Source organism: Ochotona princeps, chromosome 6, assembly GCF_030435755.1.
Source record: "Ochotona princeps isolate mOchPri1 chromosome 6, mOchPri1.hap1, whole genome shotgun sequence".
NCBI lineage: Eukaryota > Metazoa > Chordata > Mammalia > Lagomorpha > Ochotonidae > Ochotona > Ochotona princeps.
In genome coordinates, this window is record NC_080837.1 from 43,208,740 (window position 1) to 43,232,004 (window position 23,265).

The 23,265-nt window shown below is 39.8% G+C and overlaps 1 protein-coding gene and 1 pseudogene across 4 annotated transcripts in view; one reads left to right on the top strand and one right to left on the bottom strand.

Moving 5' to 3' along the window:
• The window catches only part of FMN1 (formin 1), a 395,926-nt gene that overhangs the window by 272,486 nt on the left and 100,175 nt on the right, over positions 1 to 23,265 (bottom strand). For 3 of the 4 annotated variants that reach the window (XM_058666107.1, XM_058666106.1, XM_058666108.1), the window contains exon 3: positions 9,834 to 10,009. The exons of the other annotated variant lie outside the window; for it this stretch is intronic. In XM_058666107.1, coding sequence (XP_058522090.1) covers positions 9,834 to 10,009 — 176 coding nt within the window. The remainder of the gene's footprint in view (positions 1 to 9,833; positions 10,010 to 23,265) is intronic. 4 annotated transcript variants of the gene reach the window in all.
• Positions 14,577 to 14,756, top strand: LOC131480716 (U2 spliceosomal RNA; annotated as a pseudogene).

Genomic DNA, 23,265 nt, shown 5'->3' on the forward strand with positions numbered 1-23,265 from the left:
TACCGTATTTTTTTTAAGTTAACTTAAAGAGAACATGAGGCATTTGTCTTTCTGCATCTGGCTTACCTCACTTAACATAATGCTCTCTGGTACCAACCATGTAGCTGCAAATATGAGAATTCCAATTTATCTTTTTTGTATGTGTCCTTACCCTCTTTCTCATCAGCACCTGCTTTATGCTCACTTTCCACATCTTTGAAATGGCAGACAAAGCCATAGACTTCCTGAGACCTCTCCTCGTCCTGTTGTACTATGTGGTATTGTAGTAGGTACCCCTGCCAATGAGGACAAGCCTTCTAAGCAGCTCCACTGGCTCAGCCTATAAAAACTTGGCAACCATTTTCACTAATGCGTTAAAAAGAAAATGTGTTGCACCTGCTAACTGTGAGGGCCACTCCCAGTGAACACTATCAAGGCTTTTGGGGAAATGGGTTATATGTTGATACACAAATGAGAACAGAGGAAATAGGAAAGGCTTGGGCGTGCTATGAAGTTGTAAGAAAGGAAAGAGAGCAATGTATAGGAAAAATGAACAAGAGCAAAATGTAGGGTTAAGAGTGTGGCCATGGGTCCTGGCCTCACACCATGCTCTACTCTGAAAAGCCTGACCTTAAGGCAAGTTATGGCTGAGCAGACACACATACTTCAAGGGCTGTTAATGAGGAATTGAGTAAGTTAACATGTGATGGACACTCTTTAAGGCACATGGCAATACTGTAAGGGTTCAACGTTTTTATAGAAAAGGAACAAATCAATCAGCATCTCAGCATTTTAATACTGTGTGTAAATAAGAGACAAGTGGTTACTAATGATGTGCAGCCCACACGGAAAAACTCACCTGTAGCTCCCTGTGATCTATGCATTAGGGCAGAGGAGCTAAAGCAACTGTTATCCACACCCCTGTTACAACTGAATTAAGCACCAAGGAACACTTCTTTCAAGCGGGTCCTTTGGGGGTTTTCAGGGCCAGTGCTCTTTGGATTGTTTTTCTTTACTTCTATTTATGTCCCTTTAAAACAGTAATTAGAGTTTTCTCAGGTGGCCATGGCAGACAGCAACAAAGTTCACCCTTTTCTTATGTTTCCCAAGTTCCAGGTACTTTTGTTTTTTTTTTAAGAATTACCAATTGATATCAAAGTCAGAGTTACAGAGAGAAGGGGACAGAGTTAGAGAGGTCTTACATCCTCTGGTTAACTCCCTAGATGGCTGAAACCATCAGAGCCAAGCAAGACCAAAGCAAGGAGCCAAGCGCTTCAAGAGGGTCTCCCAAAAGTACGAGCGAGGGGAGGCTCAAAATGCCGCCCCAGGCTCCTGGTTTTGGTCTGGCTCAACCAAAGCAGTTGTAGCTATTTGGGGAGTGAATCAGTTAATGGAAGAACTCTTTCTGTTTCTCCTTTTTTCACAATCACTAGGCCTTTGAAGTAAATAAATGGATTTTTAAAACATTTTTAAGTGGAAAAATAATGAATTTAGTGTTTCTTCCATTCTTTTCTTTTTTAAAAAACTACTGATTTGTTTGAAAGGCAGAGATGCAAGATAGAAAGGGAGAGATGCATCGGGTGGATCTCTACCTACTAGTGGTTTAGTCCCCCAAATAGCTACAACAACCACAGCTGTGCCCGTCCAAAGCTGGGAGCTTCTTCCAGTTCTCCCACTTGGGTAAAGAGGCCCAAGTACATTGGCCATTCCCAGGCACAGAGTCGGGGAGCTGGAATGAAACTGGAATAGCTGGGACTTCACCTGATACACCACAGTGTCAGCCCCTAAATCTCTTTTCTCCAGAGTCTATGGAAGCTGGGGCTGGCCCAAGCCTAGCTCAAAAGTCAATGTGAGCCTCCCACATGAGTGGTAGGGATGCAAGTACTTGAGCCATAACCTGTTGCCTCCCAGGGTACACATTAACAGGAAGCTGGAATCAGGAGCAGAGCCAGGTCTAGAACTCAGGCCCTTAGATATGGAAGATGGTATCCAAGGTGCTATGTTAGTAACTGTGGCAAAGTCTGCCCCAGAACTGCAACTTTTGAAACAACAAAAAAACAGAAGCTAAAAAGATAAAGGCAGAGGGGAAGAACAACCACTTGAAGTCAGAGAAACAAAATATTTCAGTGGTAATGTTCCAATTTATGTAAATAAAACACCTAGGCAAATCTCTCCCCTCCCATAAAATTCAATTGTATTCTGTATCCTTTCAGTCTTTGAAAATCCATAGGAAATTTTCTCTGGGTACATACTCAAAGAGTCCAAATAGCCATATATTTCATGTCAGAATAGGTGGCAAAGGAAAGAATAAATAACAAAAAAGTGAACTTCACAATTCTACTAGCCATAAAAGTGCTTCAATGACTAAACCAAGCTTATTATACCTTTTGTTTTATAAAGAAATCTAAAATGGGATTAAGTTTATCATTGTCTTGCAGTATGCAAGGAAGAGAGGAGAATGTCAAGGAAAATATATACATGTATGAAATCTGAACTTTGTGAGTGGCAGAAAAGAGTTTTTTATTTAATTGCAGTAACAATCCTCCACATCAATTCCAAAGTTAGCATTTAGAAGAGATAGCTGGTTCAAGTTCAGGTCTGGGGATCAACTAAGATTAGGATGGACTTTGATTTAATGATTAAGATCTGCTTCTTGGAATACCTACATTCCATATCAGGTTTCCTGAGTTTGAGCCCTTGCAGCACTCCCGACTGTACCTCCCTATGAAGGCACATTCTGTGAGACCTGGTCATGCCACATGGGAGACCTGTGTTGAGTTCCTGGCTCCTGAGTTTGACCTGGCTGCTTTGGCTACTGTAGGCATTTGGGGAAATACCAGTGGGTAGAAATTGTGGTGTTTCTCTCTCTCTCTCTCTCTCCCTCTCTCTCTCTCTCTCTCTCTCTCTCTTTCAGTGTATGTACACTGTGTGTATGTGCTTCTTCCTTTTTTAAAAAAATCAGGTTTACAAAATCAGTAATCAGACTGTTCTATCATGACAATGAGTTTATTAAAAACTAATCAATAGTACATCACTTCGAATTGCTGTTTGAATTGGTGATTTCTTCTTTTAAAAATATTATTTGAGGACCTGGCAGAATAGCCTAGTGACTAAGGGGGATAGTCACTAGGCTTTGCATGCACTGGGATCCCATGTACACCAGTTCTTATCTCGGCAGCCCTACTTCCCATCCAGCTCTCTGCTGTGGCCTTGGAAAGCAGTCAAGGATGGTCCAAAGGCTTGAGACCCTGCACCCGTGTGGTAGACACAGAAGAGGCTCCAGGCTCCTGGCTTCAGATCAACACAGCTCCAGCCATTACAGCCACTCGGAGAGTGAGTCAGTGGATGGCAGATCTTCCTCTCTGTCTTTCCTCCTCTCTGTATATCTGACTTTACAATAAAAATAAGTAAATCTTTAAATATTATTTCAAAGTCATAGTTACAGAGAAAGAGAGAGATGCAGAATTGCACAGAGAGATTTTTTCACCCATTGTTTTACTCCTCAGATGGCTGTAATGGCCAGGGCTGACCTGGGGTGAAGCCAGGTTTATATGTCTTCCACCAGGATGGCAGGAGTCAGACACAGGAGGTAGGTCAGACACAGAGCAGCTGAAGCACAAACTGACACGCTTATGGAATGCAAGTGTCACTGGTGGTGGTTTTACCTACTACACCACAATGCCAACCTCCCATTTGAAAATTTCTTGATCATTCACCATACCATAAACACACTCTCTATCATGCAGGCATATTCCTCTCTCTCTCTCTCTCTCCCTCTTTCATACATACTTCCACAGGAAACAAGCTTCTTAGATATTTCTGAATTTACTTCCAAGTATAAGTTGCTTGTCATGAATATCTGAATGGTCTGGGTAAGTCAGTGATGTAACCATTAGCTTTAAAGAGCAGCCTCTATTTGGCTTCGACAAGACTCACCCAAAGCTGGTGTCCTTTCCAGGTAATGCAAAGTCATCTCATAAGAACGCAATCTGTACATTCTTGAGTGGATTTTATGGGGCTAATTTTGGTGGTAGCCTATTTCTCAATCTTTACTGATTATGGAGGCTAGGCCTACATCCATTAAATCAATGTCTTCTGTTCTTAAAAAAAAAAAAAGCAAAATAAAAGGAAACCAACTAAAAATACACCTAAAGTAGTGGAACAATAGAAGGGCTTAACATGTAAGGACTTTGTCAGTATGGAGAACACTTAGGCAATTAAAAATTTACCTACCATATGACACAGCAATACCACTTTTAGGAATACATCCAAAAAACTTGTTACACAAGAAAACAACATGCACCCCAATGTTCACTGCAGCAGAATCATCAAACACAAGTACATGGAATCAACCTAGATGCCCATCAACAGAGGACTAGATAAGGAAACTGTGGTTCATCAACACTATGGAACACTCAGCTATTTAAAAAAAAAATGAAATACAATACTTTGTGGCCAAATGGGCCAAACTGGAGACCATTATGCAAAGGAAAATGAGCCAATCCCAGATATCATATGTTTATTCTACTATAAGATAATATGATATTAAATCTAGGGATATTATATGTGAATTTTACTCTATGCTTACATTTCATACTTAGCTTTACATTCTGTAATAAGATATTGTGATGTAATTCATTAACCCAACCATCCATAAGAGGCTGATAGTTTATAATCACCACAGATGGTCAATGCCCTTTTATCACTGTTATTGGTATTGCCCATAAATAACACAGATCTAATCCTATTGTACCTACATTAGGGCCCTGGGATACAAGAATAAACTCACAATGAAATGACAGTCTCCTATGACTGGGAGATACCCCAGCGGCAGCATGATGAACTTGGGAAAATGCACGAAAGACACACATTGTGAAACTGACAGGGAGCATAGGAGTGAGGGGAGCGAACATGGGGGAGGGGGAAGGGAGAGCCCAGCACCAACTAAATCGTATCAAAAAACAATAAAAAAAAAAGAGGATATTTGCCCCCCACCCCAAAATGTAAGGACTTTGGTCTAGAGTCAGAACTCAGTTCAAATCTGATCCCTGCCAGTACTGAATCTCTTTCATTTGTACATCGTGTACAGTAACACCTCAACTAACTAGGGTTGGCCTGCAGGAAGTGATCAACCCATAGAACTGAGAGACTCAAGCTTGGGTGTGAATTTAGCAATTACATCCTTTGCCTCACAGTAATTACTTGGAACTTGATACTGCGTCTTTTCCAGTTAAGACAACTGGGTAAGTAATACAGAGATTCACTGGTGAAAGAACTGTGATGAACCTCAGAAACCAGAATCACCAAGAAGAGTCCAAACTTAGTATGTTAGAAGTTAGCTTGCGGGTCTGGTGCAGTAGCCTAGCGGCTAAAGTCCTTGACTTGCACACACTGGGATCCCATATGGGCACCAATTCTAATCCTGAGAGCTGCACTTCCCATCCAGCTCCCTGCTTGTGCCCTGGGAAAGCAGTCGAGGACGGCCCAAGGCCTTGGGACCCTGCACCTGCGTGGGAGATGCAGAACAGTCTCCTGGTTCCTGGCTTCAGATCGACACAGCTCCAGCCATTACGGCCACTTGGAGAGTGAGTCAGCGGACAGAGTCTCTCCTCCTCTCTGTATATCTGACTTTTTAATAAAAATTAATAAATCTTTCCAAAAAAAAAAAGAAGTTAGCTCGCATAATCCTATGTAAGCAGCCTAAAATTCCGAGGACTGCTCACAGCTCTTGTCCCCTGTTTACAGGCATTTTACAAAACATCCTACATGTTGAACATGTATCCCAAGAGGAATCTTCGGGAAACCGAAATTGTTATACGGAGTTAAGCTATACTGGCTCTCCAGTCTCTGAACACATTCACATGCCCTTGACACTTCCGGCTCAAAATGCACCGCAGTCTGAGGGGCATGGCTCACAGTAGCTCCTAGTTCGATATCCATCAAGTCTAATGTTTTCATGCTCATGTCTGAGATGGGCACTCCGGAGTGAGTTAAACTTTCATATATGTAGACACCACCCCAAGTCAATTCACATAGCTAGATATTGTCCCAAAAGTACTTAGGGCTATACACACATTTAATTTAACACAAGACACCCAGCTAAATCTGAATTTCACTTAAACATCAACTTTTTTTTCTTGTGTAAGTATGGCCCACAAAATATTTGACAATCCAGGCATTCAAAATTGGAGATGACAACACATGATTCAGTCTTCCAAGAGCTTTGTATTTTGCCCAGACTGGGTGAGCAGGACTACAGGACCATCACCCAAACAGAGCCTGTCTTCATAGTAGTCTGGCACCCAGACCATAGCATTGGCTGCTTAAACACTGAAATCTAGATTGGTTATGCAATATTGTGATACAGTAAGAAATATGTACCTGGTCCTTGACTCTGACCCCTGGCCAAAGTTCCCAAAGCCCTTGTAACTCCCTCAGTGCTAAGATGAATAGAAGCAGAGCCAGACTCATGGCATATTGAATAAAGTTACCTTCTGTAGTGCTGACATCCCACATGGGTATCAGTTCAAGACCTGGTTGCCTCATTTCTAATCCAGTTCTCTGTTAACGTATCTGAGAAAGGAGGGGAAGGTGACCCAAGTGCTTGGCCTTCTGCAAAATGTGAGAGATCCAGAAAAAGCTTCTGGTTCTGGCTTCTTACTAGCTCAGCTCCAGCCACTGCAGCCATTTGGGTAGAAAACGAGTGAATGTAAAATATCTCTGTGTGAGTATGCTCTGCCTCTCAAAAAAAAAAAAATTAAAAAAAGGATTAGCAGGATCATCTTTTATAATACTATTTGGTCTTTCCCCAGTTCTAGAAGCAACTCAGGAGCAGCAAAGCACAAGGAGTATTACAGTCAGTTATTCACAACAAGCCCCTTTCTACCACGATCGTGAGTTTGTTAATGAGGCGGCTTTGGAAAAGATCCCCAGAAAGGTGGGTTGGTTGCCAGGGCTGAGCCAGTTCTTGTGATTACGGGGTTCAAATTTTTAGCCCCAGACTGACCTGACCTGACCCCGGAGCAGTTGGAGGTTGATTCAATCACCAGTATTCAATACTGTAACCTATAAAGCTTATGTAGTGAGGTGTCCTTCAAAACTCTGAGCAAAGGAGTTCTGTCCCCTTGGGGCCCAAGCTCTTATGTTCAGAACCTTTGCAGATTTCACTGAATGTATCTCTTCATCTGACTATTCTGTATTCGTTCAAAACACATTTTAATCAGTAATAGTACTTACCATGTGTTATCGGTCTATGTTGTATAAGACATTTGTGTAAGATATTCTAGCAAATAATTTGCTTGTCTTTAAGTATGTATGCGTGTAAGTATGTATTTTGAAATATAAACGACTTGAGCCCAGGCACTCTAATATGGGACACTGGTATCCAAAGTGCAATCTTAACTCCAGTGCCAAATGCTTGCCTCTCTAAAACTAATTAAACCTAAAGCAAAAATTTATGAAAATTCCCCATGTGTTTCCAAGTTGGACGAGAGTTATCTGTGATTTGGAATCTCGCTGCTTGTCATTGGCATCAGAAGTAGGATGGTCTTATGGGACTGAGCCCTTAAGCTATGGAGTGTGACACTAACTTCAAAGGAATAGTGCTAAAACTGAACTGAAGTATATAGCATTTATCAAGGTTGACAGAAAAATGCTTTGGGCCCGGCATGGTAGCCTAGTGGCTAAAAGTCTTCACCTTGAGTGTGTCAGGATCCCATATTGGCGCCAGTTCTAACACCGGGAGCCCCACTGCACATCCAGCTCCCTGCTTGTGGCCTAGCAAAGAAGTTGAGGACAGCCCAAGACCTTGGGACCTTGCACCCACACAGGAGACCCCGAGGGAGTTCCTGGGTCCTTGCTTGGATTGGCTCATCTGCGACAGTTGTGGCCACTTGGGGAGTAAATCACTGGATGGAAAATCTGTTTCTCATTCTTTCTGTAAATCTGCCATACAGGAAGAAGGGGAGAAAGGGAGGAAAGAAGAAAGGGAGGAAGGGAGGGAGAGAGAGAGGGAAGCAAGGAGAGAGAGCGGGAGGGAGGAAGGAAGGAATTGTTTACATATAGGTTGTAAAATGCAGCATGCTTATAAGGCTAAAAATTCCTCACCGAAAATAAATTCCATATAGTGAAAAACACAAAGAAATTTCTCCGATTTTAATACTTGCTGTCCTTGCTGCTAAGACTGTGTTATTTCTCTTTTTTCAACTTCAGTTATATATTTCAACTTTTCGTAAGAATTGTGTGTGAATTTTATAACTGTAATAAGTGAATGAAGTTATAAATTAATTTCACTCACAGGCAAGAACAAAAAAAAAAAACAGAAGTAAATCTTTTACCAGATTTAAAAACATTGAAGGAAGAAAGTAGCAATTGAAAATTCATTTCTGCTCCTTTCTACTCCAGCCTGCCTGCTGTTTGCTACAAACTCACCAACAGATGTCACTGTTTCACTTCTTACTCTGAGCTCATTCTCAAGATACCCAAGATACTGTTCAAACCAGAAGACAAAAACTAAAACTTCCACAAGTTTCCATATCATCTCCCAATAAGTGGTAGGTTTGCAATCTTTCAATTCCACTTATTCTTATAAAACATGCTTTTCTAAATGCTATTCTAAAATGACATACAATGACTCTAAACATTAGGGATTCAGGAATCACAAGATTCTCCTGCTCACCAGTTACCACTAATATGAACACAGTTGACCTAACTTACCCTGTCTAAAAACTGCTAGAACCACCCATATTATAATGACTCTAACTCACACTCATCCAATGCATAGCTCCAGCACAGAAAGCAATGAATTGAAAAGCATGAGATTGTCAGTAGACATTCAGGTTAATAGCGGAAAAGAAAACAAACAAAACCAGCTTCTTGGATTCTCAGTGCTTGCTCCATCTATGACGGGAAACTACAGGAAGGGAGGGTAAAGAGGAGTGGGAGGGCTGGGACAGTTTGGTCAATACTATCACGCCATCTAAGTGTTCTGGAGAGTGGATGCTTTCGGGTCAATGAATACACAAATGAATGAAAATCAAGTAGGCTATGTGTTTTAAGTAGGTCATCCTGTATCCGGCAGATTTCCTGTCAACCTGGCCACTTGTTTATTGAACAGCTGGACAAAAAGAAAGGTTATGAATGTACAATGAAGACAAGCTACTTGGGTTTCACCAGAGAATCCACAGCATATCCACTGGCTGACATATGTTATTCAGGAATTCAGAAGTACCTAGTAGCAACTGGGTTACCCAACAATGAGATTTAGGCAGAAAAGCTAATATGAGCACTCTGAAAACATTCAGGTCCATGACACACACACACACAGTCTCTTCAGCTGAAATCACTAGCTAGTGTGCAAACTTCAGATCACCAGTTTCAGGTTTTCCCCAATCCACTGAGTTTTTTCTTTTCTTTTTTTTTTTTTTTTCAGATTTTTTGTTGTTGTAGGAAAGACAGAAAGATCTTCTGTCCACTCATTCACTTCCCAAGTGACTGCAACAGCTGTTGCTGAGCTGACATGAAGCCAGGAGCCAGAGACTTCTGGGTCTCCCATGTGGGTGCAGGGTCCCAAGGCCTTGACTCATCTTCTACTGCTTTCCCAGACCACAAGCAGGGAGCTGGATAGAAGTGCAGCAGCAGGGACATGAACCTGCACCCAAATGACATGCAAGGCAAGGATTTAGCCACAAGGCTATCACATGGGGCCCTGCAATCTGCCGATTTTTAAAACAATGGTCCCCACGCAAGACATATCTTCAGCAGATTTCTCTTTGACAATCTACATCCAGTGCATATTAGACAAGCCTCTGCTGCCTGCACAGAACTACAGCACAAATACAAAGATTTCTACTTACATGGAGATCCAAATACAATTCACTTCTGCTTGGCTTCTCTCTTTCCTCATGGAGCAGAAATGGACAGGCTGGTCCTGTCCTATAGCCCAGGACCCATGCACCTCCATCCCTGCTGGAACTGTCTTTGGTGGTCTGTTCACTGAAGTAGTCCCATGGCAAGCCATCAGCAGAGGCACCTAAACAAACACAGAGACCATCAGTTATGCACAAGCTAAAAACAAAAATGGAGCAAAGTAAACAAACAAAAATCAAGCCAGCCATATTGGGGAACTCCTACGTGTACCACTTCACACTATCTATTACTTTATTTCAGGTTATATTTTTAGTTTGCTTTCTTCCAGAAGTATTTCTTATAAGTGTACTTTCTGGATTGTGTTAACAAAAAAAATCAAAATACGGGTACTTATCATCAACTTTAAAACATGCCTGTCTACCCTGAGCTCCACATTCTTGCTTCCAATAAAGGCAGCACAGTTCCTGTTGACACAGAATGGAATCGGGGGTAGGGGCAGAACTCAACAGGTCTAGGTTGCTGGCTGTAATATTTAATATGTCACTTGGGCCAAATCACTAGTGCATGCATGCTTCTTGGACTACAAGTGTATCCTGTTCATCTTTGTTCCTGGGGACAGAAACATCATACATGGGAAATACGGCACTTGGTCAGGTTTGTCAACTCGGTGAGTATTCCATGAATGAACTATTTGGGACTCTCTTTTGTCATCTGCAGAAGAGAGGATTATGCTCGCTCACTCTCATATAAGCCATGCTAGCATAGAAATAATCAGCTACAGGCCAGGCACTATTATTCATGCTGTTTTTCAATTTTTTTAAAGATAGCCTATAGCTGATCATGAGGAATATACTCAGGCACAAAAGATCATAAACTTGCTTAATAGTAAAGCTAGGGTATAAACTCAGGCTAAAACACTACAGGTCATACTTCTAAACTCTACACTGACTTCTCCCCTGACATTTCTGAGATGGCAATGTATGTTTTACAACAAAAAGGACACTGTGTTCAAATAATTGTGACAACAGCTGCACATTGAATTCCCTGGGGTGACAAGGCTCATGTCACCCTTTAAAGACCTTGATATGTCCTTTAGTGAAGAATATTAACTCTTTATAACACAGACTTACTAACTTAATTTACCACAAAGTCCATGTAAAGGATACTTTGTACACATGTTGCAGGCTACTAGTGTTCTCCTGGAACACAACTTAAAAAAAAATTAGATTAGATCACCTTTTAAGTCTCACAACATTCAAGTTCCTAGCCCTCTTTTAATTTCTGCTAAACAACCTTGGAAAGTGTTGAGCAACTAGACAGAAGTTAAAACCCTGGCTAAATGTACTCTAGCAAGGGGATCACTGCTGGATGTGTGGTAGGGTGTTTATTACACATAATCCTCATAAGAGTTTGTTTGGCAGAGACCCAAACGGCAGCTAACAGCGTTCACCTTGTTGAAAAGCTGACTTACAAGGAACTTGAGCTGGGAATAAGTCAGCAAAGGGACTGTGGGATAACATGCTTCTTCCTGGTATTACACTAGCATTTCAGAAAAAAAAGAGTAATTTGAAAAACAACTAAAATTTTTTGTTTGCTCATTCAGTTTGTTGGTTTCCAATCATACTTTGCACTGAAAGGTGGTATAGGTCAAATTGTTTCTACGGGCGCCCTCTGGCAGATTATCTGCAAAACACCTTTTGGCAGCCAGAAAGAAAAAAATGAGAGTTCAAGGTCTCCCAAGTCTCCTCTTATTTGCAGACATAGTGTGTCTACAATGGGAAAATGAGGCTCTCCCTCGACATGCGCCACATGCCAGGGCCTGAGGACATTTCTAGCCATGCCCTTTGCTATTCTATCTGACTTCTACTGCAGGACATTATGTGCTACAAGGCACCTCAATGAATGCCTTGAAAGAACTCTACTAAGTACCTGTACCTTGTCCTCATGGAGACCGCAAGAAGAAAACAGTGTCACCTACACTTCAACAGGCTACAAAACTAAGGCTCAGACTCATTTGACTTCCACCCATGGCTAACTCGCCTCATTGAATATTTCTGCTAATTTTTGCCCCCCGCCAAAAGGAAATAATTATTTTCCTTAGTTCACAGTGTGTCCTCTCCATGCTACTGCAATTTTTGAAAGGTATCAATGCCTAATTAGATCTTCAATTTAAACCACGTCCCTTTCCATTTTTATTTTGGAGAAGCTGCTGGCTTTGAGTAAAGTGTACAAAGATTATCAAAACAACATGAAACATTTAAATACACAATCACAAAACACAATGGACATCACCTAAGGTAAGACACCTAAAAGATCAGAGGCACATTGTCTGGTAAGTGTAAGTTCATTGTTTATATATGAGAGTGTGGAAAATTCCTATACTGAAAGGGTTTGGGATCCTGAGATAAAATAAACAGCTATACACATGTGCGTGCATGCATATGTCTCTGTACAGAGTGTATGCCTATGTAAATACCCATACACACACAGTCACACACCCAGAGTGGCTATTTAACAGCACATCAATGAAGGAAACAGTACAATCCAATTCACTCTGTTTAGAAAAAAAAAAGAGGTAAAATTAAAACAAAAACAATAAAAATCAACTGTGTTCTAGAAATGGTTTAAGTTTTAAAGAGCCCATTTCTAACACTTGATGTTTAACCAGACAATATCCCTATGAAGGAAAACACACAAGGTAAAATCATGATGTGTAATCATTTGAATCAAGACCATTAATGGATAGGAAAGGATATGGGCAGAAATAAGGCATATAAAACTCTTATCCTAAAAAATCTGACAAAGGAGGTTAAAAAGTCGGACCAATGCATCACTCCAAAGGCCATCACAAAAGCCCCAAGTGATTTTCTATGTGGAGAGCTTTGATAATACAGGCACAAGATCTTTCAGTTAGAAATACAACATGTATCTGTATTTATTAAAATAGTAATGCCCATACTACTTACTCCAGCTGCATCAATTTAATAGAGAGAGAAGAAAATTACAGGAAATTAATAATTCTGTCTAAACCACCAACTGTCATTTAATTTTCTGATACAGATTTTGGGGTGTTGGATTTTTATGAAACATTTTGTGAAAAGCTGAGGCTTATGAATTTGGTTAAGTGTGCACTGTAAGTCTGTTATTCCACATTTATGAGTTATTTTGTTTCTGAAAGACATTTCAACAGGTTAATTGATCACAGGAACACACACAGATTAAGTCTATAGTTGAGCATGGTTAACATGACATACAGCACAGTTACACTGAATGGAGGGTGACTTACCTTAGGGTCACTTTGAAAGTCTGTGCTTTTTCCATTCAAGTGATGAGTTGCACTTCCTGATGCTAACCTATAACATCAGACTGGGGTTTTGCCATCAATGATCAAAATAACAGAAGCAGATAGAAAGAAAAAGTAATATACCATTTAAAATGGAGGCAATGTCCATAGCTCATCTTTCCAAAATGAAATCAGTGTCTATCTCTGCTGTAGAGTGACTGTTCTCACTTCCTCAGTTCCTCCATTCATTGTAACCTCGACAGAGCATTTTCTGGTTGTGTCTGTAGTTTGTATTGCAATCTACCCTGCCCTGGGACTTGTTTTGGCCAACTGAATATAAACAATGTAACAGTGCACCAACTCCGAGCAAAGTTCTTAGGAGTCACTGTGTGTTTTTAAGCCTTGCTTTGTGCCTCTGCCATGATCACAAGACAAGGATGCCCTGAGAAGCCTGGAACTAGACACATGTGGTTAGACCCAGAGACTCCTGCAGTATGGAGCGAAGCTCAGTTGAAACTATACCAGATCAAATGAACCTTAGCCAACTTCCAAGCCAATGAATGAGAACAGCAAACATTTGCTGTAAGCCATTGTGATTTTAGTCCTATCTAATCAAACAGCTGCCTCTTCCACTATCATCTGCCCTGGTTAGAATCATTTCAAGTCCCGAAAAGTTCAAACTGTCTGTGTAAGAAGGTCTAACAAACTGTTTTCATGCTTTTTAATTAGCACCAAAAACAATTAATGAATGAAGTTTAAAGAAAATCAAATGAAAATCATGGCACACTGATTACCTCACTCCTATCCAAAATCCACATACAAAATAATTTAATCAAAAACAGTATTTGTCAGGCATTGGCCTAAATCATCTAAAGAATATAGGTAATATGTGTTTATATATCCATTTTCAGAGAAAAGTTTTCAATCTTACTACAAAATCATCAGATTTGGACAGAACTCTCCAAGGAACAAAATTATAATGCCTTTCAGCCCTTCTGTTCCAACTTTCCTGTCAGAGCTCTTGCATGACAGTAATTATGAAGTGGTTATGCCAGGAAGAGAGAGGGGGGGACAGGCAGGGAAAAGAGACAGAAATCTCAGCTTGAAACTCTCACAAGTTTTAACCCTCGCATTGTAGTTTCTAAGACCATCCATCCTACCTGAATTAAAATAAGTCCAGGAATTTAAAATTTTCTTAGCTGTGTGTATCATAACTAAAAATAACTAAAAGGTAAAGATTGGCAGGTTTTCTTCTGTTAGGCTATTCAAACATACATTTACTAGTACGACATGTAGCTATCTAGATGTGTATCTAATGGAGAATGACATTATTGTATATTAGAAAGAAGGGCGTATGCTTGTTTGCATTACTATTTATGTCTATCCAGGAAGACAGAGCTTTGACAAAGAACAGTCTTCATGGTTTTTGTCAATTAGAAATCAACCCATCGCTTCTCGGCCTTTTGGCTAAGATCAAGTGTAGAAATCAACCCGCACCAATCCCACATTCTCATTTTCAATGTATTAAATGATGCAATGTCATCAAACCAGGAAGGCAGTCAGAATTTTAAGAATGTGTCTTATCTATCTATCCCATTATCTCTCACTGGGAGTAGGTGGAGGAAGTATGAGCAAGGATCAACAGCTGGCCAGGTGGAAGAAGACTGAGTCAAGAGGTAAAGGAAGGATGAGTACAGGAATCATTGAGGAAAATAACTTAGTCATCACGCAAAGGCAATGACATTTAGATGCCCCAAATCCTATTTAGTCCAAACGAAATGAAACAGAATTTAGAGCTGGAAGGGATCTTGTATGACTCCTCAGTTACCTGCCTATTTTATGGTTGAGGAAACTGAGGCCCAGAAAGGCTGTGATATTTCAGAGAGATCCTAGTTATTGACAAAGGCAGAATAGAAACCCAAGTTCCAGAGAAATCTTTTATGCTATTTACACTAGCAGTTATCATCAATTCACAGATGGGAATTGTCTGAGACAGAAGTAAATGTGAATGGCTAACAGCATGCATTGGCTCAACTTCCGTCTATGGCCTTTATTAGGTTACAAAGCCTGTTTGGTCTTGGTGAAGTTACCAACCTCCCCAGGTTCTCTTTTCCTCATCAGTAAGATGAGGATAATAAGAACATGTCTGAAACTGAGCTTGTCTCAAAATTACTTTCTTTTAGGATACTTCTGCTAAGTTTGCAGTGAACAGATTGGTTGAAGGAAGCAAACAAGCCCTTATTTTAAGCCAAGAAGCTTATAGATAATGAGGATGTACTAAACAGTGGTGTGAGTTTTGTTTTATTTTGTTCTTTTTTTTTTTTTTCAAAGAAGATAAAAAGAGTCATTAAGCTCAGAAGAATTAGCAACAGCACTGCAGTGCAGTAGATCCAAAATCTGCTCAGGTTCTAAAAATAAAACTTGTCAACAAATACAATTACTTTGCACAAGTGGTTGATCAACAGCTCGGTACAGTCCCTCATAAACACTCTAGGACACTTCTCGGTAAGTCCAACACATGAGCCTAGAACTATGAACAAACTATTCATAATTATAGCATTAAACAGAACAGCATTTTAAAAGAGGTGTATATATAGATATCATTGTGATTAAAACGTTAACCTCCTTCCATGGTCTTTTTTTTTCTGTGAAGATGATGGGGAAATATTACTGACTCAAATAAGGAGACTCAATTGTTGCTACAGTTACACTGAATATATGAACACTTGAAAAGCAGCACACGAATTTGAAGATGGTAATACAAAGGATATTGAAAATTGTCACAAGGCAGAAGCAGATACAGCCGGGTGAGGTTTGGTGCAGGAATTAACAGGAAAGGATCAAATTCAGAAGGATACAGAAATCAGACATTACGAGTCTATTCTAGAAAAATGTTAAGAAATTACATCGTATTTCAAATGCATAAGTTATCAAAAACACTATCTGAGTATAAGAAATATATTTAGTTACTAACAAAAAATCATTATTGAAGTGAAAAATAAGAATGCCATATAGCATTTATTATAAATTTGAATAGCATTCTCCCCCTTTCATATCACATTATTCAGTTATTATATGGATAGTTGTACTAGTGGGAAGACCAACTCTTGGAGAGTATTGTGGAACTACTAATTATCTTGAGAGCTAAGCAGGCATGGTAAGGAAGAAAAACATAAAGTAAGCTTTAGAAGATAAAATATGAACGTGCTACATATTATTTTTTAAAAAATTCATTTCCAAATAGAGATGATATTTAGATACTCACAAAATGACTCTTCATAATGAGACACATAAACAAAAACGCAGGCAAATGTATTAGTATTGATGGTGAACATTTAAGAGATTGCGAGAACAACACAGCTCTGGGCATCATTGTAAACACAGCTGTAGTGAAAGTATATTACGTTGCTTCACACCATTTAGATTCCCACATCATTACCTTTTGCCCAAATGTCTTAAACAGAAGAGTTTTGTTATCTGCCTTCTTCCACCAGGCTTCAGTACGCATGAGGAGCCCTGCACTGCACCCAGTACCTTAGCAGAAGACTGATCTATCACTTTGGCCAGCAGATCCATTTTGTTATAGGTGACTACTGTTCTGCACATAGAATATTTACATACAATACTTATCCTTGAAGAGCATCACAATAATCCTATGAGGCAGGTACCAAAAAAAAAAAAAAAAACAAACATGTGGAAGATAAGAAAACAATGAAATTGGAAATTAAACCTTGCTCAGGGTTCAACAGTAAGTGATGCAACTAACCCCTTGTGACAATTATAAACCAAACAAATTATACAAAACAACTATTCTTTAGATTTTCAGCAGCAGGCCATGAAATTCCACTATTTTTAAAAAATATTTATTTATTTTTATTTGAAAGTCAGATTTACAGACAGAAGGAGAGACAGAGGAAGATTCTCCATCTGCTGATTCACTATTCAAGACCAATCTGAAGCCAAAAGTCAGGAGCCTCTTCTAGGTCTCCCACATGGGTGCAGCGTCCCAAGGCTTCAGGCCATCCTCCACTGCTTTTCCAGGCTACCAGCAGGGAGCTGGATGGGAAGTGGAGCAGCCAGGACATGAACCAGTGCCCACATGGGATCCCAGGTGAGCAAGGTGAAGACTGCACCACTAGGCAATCATGCCAGGCCCAGTTCCACCATTTTTGAGGAAATGAAAATAAAAGAGATGAGCTACTTATTGCCTAGGCTTTCTATAGGGAGATTTCTTGCTTGAAAAAAGTATAGAGCTCCAGTGACTCAAGGGATGTTACCAAGAAGTCTAACATAGGCACAGTTAGCAGCAAGAAGACGAGGAAGGAGAGGAGCACATTCAAACTGATATTCACTTAAACATTCCAAATTTGATGAAATTATAAACCCACAGGTCCAAGTAGCTCAGTAAACCTCCAGTAGGATAAATACAAAGAAATCATAATAAATAATATTTCTGAAAACAATGCTTAAAGAAATATAAAAGTAACCAGAGAAAACAAATTGTATATGGAAAACTGAAGAAAGGATTCAGTATAGACTGCAGCCCAGGAACAAAACCCTAAGGGAAAACAAAAAATGGGAGATGGTTCTACCACAATGAAGCAGAGAATTCATCTAAAAAGCCTAAAAATCCTAAATGTATATAGTTTGTATCTAGAACCAGAACTTAAAATCACATCAAAGTATCAGAAGTGAGAAATATATAAATTAACAATTACATTGGGGATTTTGACACTCCATTGTTTAGTAACAACAGGCTAACAGGAAAATCAACAGATACACGGAAGAATTAAATAACACCAACCACCCATTTTACCTCAGTGATACCTATACAAAACTCCATCTAATATCGGCACGATGCATATTCTTTACAACTGCATATCAGACATGTCCGTGAAATCCCAAGAATTTGGAAACCAGACAACACACTTTAAAGTAATTACAAACTGAAGAGGAATCACAAGGGAGAACAGAAAACATCTGGAATGCAGGTTATATGGTAGAGAGAAATGTATAGCCTTACTTAACACGAAAGGATTGCCCCCCCACACACACATTGGTCAACAACGTTTATCCTCCGGATGAGGGGTGCACCAGACACAACCAATGCCACAGAAAACAGAGGAAGAAGTAACCACATGCTTCCTGAAAGATGAATTCTCAGACCTCAGCTTTTTTATTTTTAATGACAGAACACTTTTTCGTCTTTAGGGTTAATCAGATACTGAAATGTTACTGTGGGAGAAACATGGTCAACTCAAAGGAAAGAACTTGGAGATGCTGAGATTGGCAGTTCTTCAATAAACAGCCAACTTGGATCGCCCTGCCACATAGTTTAAAACCAGTGGATCTCAGGGAGGGTATTGTGGTATAGTGACTTAACCCAGTACTTGCAATACCAGACTCCCTTGTTGGAGAGTTGGATGAAGTCCTGGATACTCTGATAATGATCCAGCTCCTTACTAAAACATCTGGGAGAGCAGCAGATGATAAACTAAGTACTTGAGTTCTTGCCATCCATGTGGGAGATCTGGATGGAATTCCTGGTTCCTGGTTTCAGCCTGGCCCAGCCCTGACTGTTGTGGGAGTGAACCAGCAGGTGAAAGATGAATCTTCCCTATTTCTGTGTTTCTCCCTCCACTCCCCTACTTCCTTCCCTTCCTCTCTGTGTCTCTCACGTCAACTGTCATTCTGCCTTTAAAAGGAAGAAATAAATTTTTTTAGAATTACACAGACACTCAAGGTTTCTAGTCAGCTTCATAGTTCCCAAATCATTTACTTAATGTTTAAAAATGTTTTACACACAGCTACTTGAAATAGAGTAAGCAAGTGGGGGAAGGTAGGGGAAAAAGAGAACAACAGTATATTCCATCCACTTGTTCATGTCATATACCAAAAACACTGAGAGCTAGGCCAGCCTGAAGTTAGGATCTTGGAACCCCATCCAGATCTCACACATGAGTACCCTGGGCCCAAGCACTTAAGTCATCATCCACGGCATCCCAGGATGCATTATCAGCAAACAATTAGAAGAACAACAGTAGGACTTGAACCAGTCTCACAAAACAGGAATATTGGTATCCCGAGCGATGGGTGGACCCTCTGTGCCACAAAGTACACACCAAATCCCCAGATCTGAATAAGGTATGGACAGCCAGTGGAGAACTCCTAACACAGACAGCAAAGAGCAGAAATGTGAGAGCTAAGGGACAAAGAGCCATGCCATTCTACCCCTTCTTGTTTAAGATTTTAGATGTAGCTACTTTCTTCTATACCCCAAACTCTTGCTATATAGCCTTCTTCCTTCCACACTTACATTCCTTATTTGGTTTCTATAACACTGTCTCTCTTCTCCTCCCCTTCAGGCGTAGGGCTGGTAAAGGATTTTTGCAACTGTTATTTCCTGGGAATCTCATAAAGCTGTTCTCTCCTCACTCCCACTTTTCAGTCTGGACACAATCTCACAAGTTACATTAAGTTTGTTATTAATTTTTTCATTTTTTATATTCTTTTTATACCTTCATGAATGTACCACCTGTGTCTTGTTGGGACTCCTGATACAATAAGAGGCATCATAAATGGTGTTTATTTCTTACCTCAGAGGATGCTAGTGTTCTAAGTAAGGTACTTGTTACTGGTGCTCTCCATACCCAATTAAAATAACAGCAGCCACGTAGTGGATCAGTGTAATCTTCTGTGAGCTGTCAGCATGATCAAATTCCCTTCAGATTATATCATGGCATAGAATGGGAACTCAGTGATAGTATACTACTGTCCCTTCCAGATGAGAATGAATTCATTAGTATGAAAATAAAATGCATTCCAAATCAAAAGAGCATATTAGGACCCACAGGGGTATTTCTGGTAGGGACATTATATCTGAAACAACAACTGCAGTTGGCACCCCAAGCTAATTAAGTTTACAATCACCCAGTCATTCATTAAAAGCCCTCTAGGTTTCTCACTAACCAGAAAGGCATTTAAGTGGGAATATTTCATGAATCATCATCCTTGCATTTTTCCCATCTTTGATGTCAGCACAAATCTTTGTAATTTTTCTAGATATTAATATGTGCCTTCACAAAATAGGAAAAGTATGATGGCCCATTATTCTCAAAGTATACAGATCTGGGACTAAGAAGTAGAGGTAAAACCAATGGATTTTCTCACTAGCACATGTACCACATCATTTGCAGAAATTTTGTTTCCTCTTTTTGCAACCCTAGGTTTCCTAAAGTAGAAACCATTGTGTCCAAAAGAGGAATATTTTCAGGAAAGAACACAGCCATGGTTTTATAAGCTGAAGCTGAGCATGCTCCCTAGCTATTTCAGACAGTAATACACAGAAGTCGATTAGTTTGGATTTGGTGCCTAACAAAATGAATGTCATTAGAAGAAATTTTTATTTAATCAAGATGAAAAGAGAAACAGGAGCTCTCACCCTTATTCACTTATTTAATGTCTGCAATGGACAGGATCAGAAAGATAGGAAACTAGACATGCAGTCTAGGTCACCTTAGTGGATAGCAGAGACCCACAAACATGAGCCATCACCTGCTACCATTCAGGAGATGCATTATAGGAACATGGGATCCAGAGCCAGAGATGGGCCTCAGATCTAGGCACTCCAATGTGGAACATGGGTTTTTGAATCAGAATCCTAAGCATTATCAGGCCAACTAGATTATTGTGAACTAAGCATAAAGTATTAAATTTGAGGAATTATAAAAAAAAGAACAGTAGAAAATGTAAAGCTTCCCAACAAAAAATTATAACCTGGTATATGAACAACTCAATGAATATATGTCCCCAAAGCAACCTTAAAACTATAGGGGGCCAAGAGGTGGGGTGGGGTGGGGACAGCATTGTGGCACAGTGCGATAAGTCACCACCTGTAATGCAGCTGTATCCTATGAGTGTTAGTTTGAGTCCCAGCTGCTCTACTTCCAAAATCCAGCTCTCTACCAATGAGCCTAGGAAGGCAATGAAAAGTACCTAAATGCTTGGGGCCATGCCACCCACGTGGTAGGCCTGGTTAGAATTCCAGACTCCTGGGTTGAGCCTTTTAAATTTATTTTTTATTAAGAAAAAAAAAAGGAAAGAAGAAAATAGAGACAAAGTAATAGAGGGAAGTTACTATAAAACAAATGCTCTCAAGTATTCCTGATGAATAGTTATTTGCTAACATATAACTGAAACAAGGACAACTACAGCATTAAGGGTCAAATGGAACTTACAGTCTGTCTTCTCTTTATATTTCTGAAGGAGTACAGGCTGCAGAGGAGGAACTAGAGCAGGAAGAGAAGCAGCCTAGTAACAGAGACCTTATGGCCTACAGAGTCAAAAATCGGTATCACTTTACTCTGCAGAACAGCTTGCCAACCTGCATTCTAAAATATTGAAAATATGTTCTTACTCTTCAGTAAGAAAAAAGCCATTTGTGTGAATCTGTCCCAGAATAATAATCCTCTTTGTGAGTGAAGGTCTATTATAAAGAGGTAAGTTGTACATTCATAAGTCAAAGCATGATTTATGATACACAAAAATGAGAAACCACCATGCCATAAGTGACAGTATAGCTAGTATTATAAAATATGAGTTGTTTAAAGCAGGTGTTCAAAGAACATTTGACAAGACTGTTTTAATATGTATGAATGAATGAAACCAAATATTTGCAACAAATGGAATCTGGTGTCCTCAAGCAGGAAGTGGCTCCAATTTTATTTCATTCCTAATTACAGAACCCCTTCTTTTTTTCCTCCTTTATCTGTTCTCTTTTTCTCCATTTCTCTTCCTGTCTTCCTTCTTTTCTTGAAAAAGGAAGGATTCCGCCATAAGGTGCAAACAATATTGGATATAACAACACCACAACTGTAGGACAAGCACAAGGAAATTGTCTCATCAGGTACTAACCCTTAGCAAACACAAATGAAATGACATCTTTCTGATTTTCGCCACTTCCACAAGTCTACTAGAATTGGATGTGGATTATGAAAACACTGATTTCAATTTTACTTCTTTCAACCACGTGAAGTTTATAATCAATCTTTCTCATATGGGTATTTAGTGTGAAGAAACTGGTATCAACCTAACATCTAGACAGGAACTAATTAGGCATTCTCTGATCTCCCTGTTTAAAATTAATGTCTCCAGTGGTTACTGCCACAGCAGTCTAGTTTCTTTTCCACATAACATATTTATTTAACAATGTCCAGAAAAAAGTTTTGGGAAAATAGAATGGTTGAGACAGAACCTTATTTGCTTCACACCCTATTATAATTTATTTTTATTTATTTATTTATTTTTAAGAAAGTAAACTTTTACAGAGGAGAGAGAGAGAAATATCCTCCATCTGCTGTTTCACTCCCAAAGTGACTGTAATGGTCAGAGCTGAGCCAGTACGAAACCAGGAGCCAGGAGCTTCTTTCAGGTTTTCCACACGGATGCAGGGTCCCAAAGCTTTGGGCCATCCTCCACGGCCCTTCCAGGACACAAGCAGGGAACTGGATAGAAAGAGCAGCAAGTGGGACGTGAACTGGCGCCCATATGGCATTCTGGTGCATGTAAGGTGAGGAACCTAGCCACTAGGCAATTACTGCAGGCCGAATTCCTTTTTATTTATTTTTTTTAAATCTATTTCCTTTAAAGACAATTAAAAGGAAAGGGAGGAAAAAGAGGGACAGAGGGAGAGAGAAAGGGAAATTTTCTACCCACTAACTCCCCAAATGAGTGCAGCCAAGGCTCAGCCAGGCTGAAACCAGTCGCTTCATCTGGTCTCTCACATGGGTGGCAAACACCCAAGTACTTTGGGGTCATCTTCTGATGTTTCCCCACAAATATGAGCAAGAAACTGGATCAGAAAGAGAGGTGAGAACAGACCACAGATATTCCAATATAGGTTGCAGCCATCCCAAGTAGAAGCTTAACATACTTAATGCATAGATCACATAATATATATTTATATAACAGTTATGAGTGAACTCTAATCAAGGGAATCTTCAAAAAGCTTATGGAAAGTACACATTGAAAAACATGCACACAGTTATTAAAAATGTTGTTCCCTAAAATAAACTTATCTTTCCAATTTATTTTTTTTCCACAAATATTTTGAAGTAGCCTTGGCACATTACAGTAAT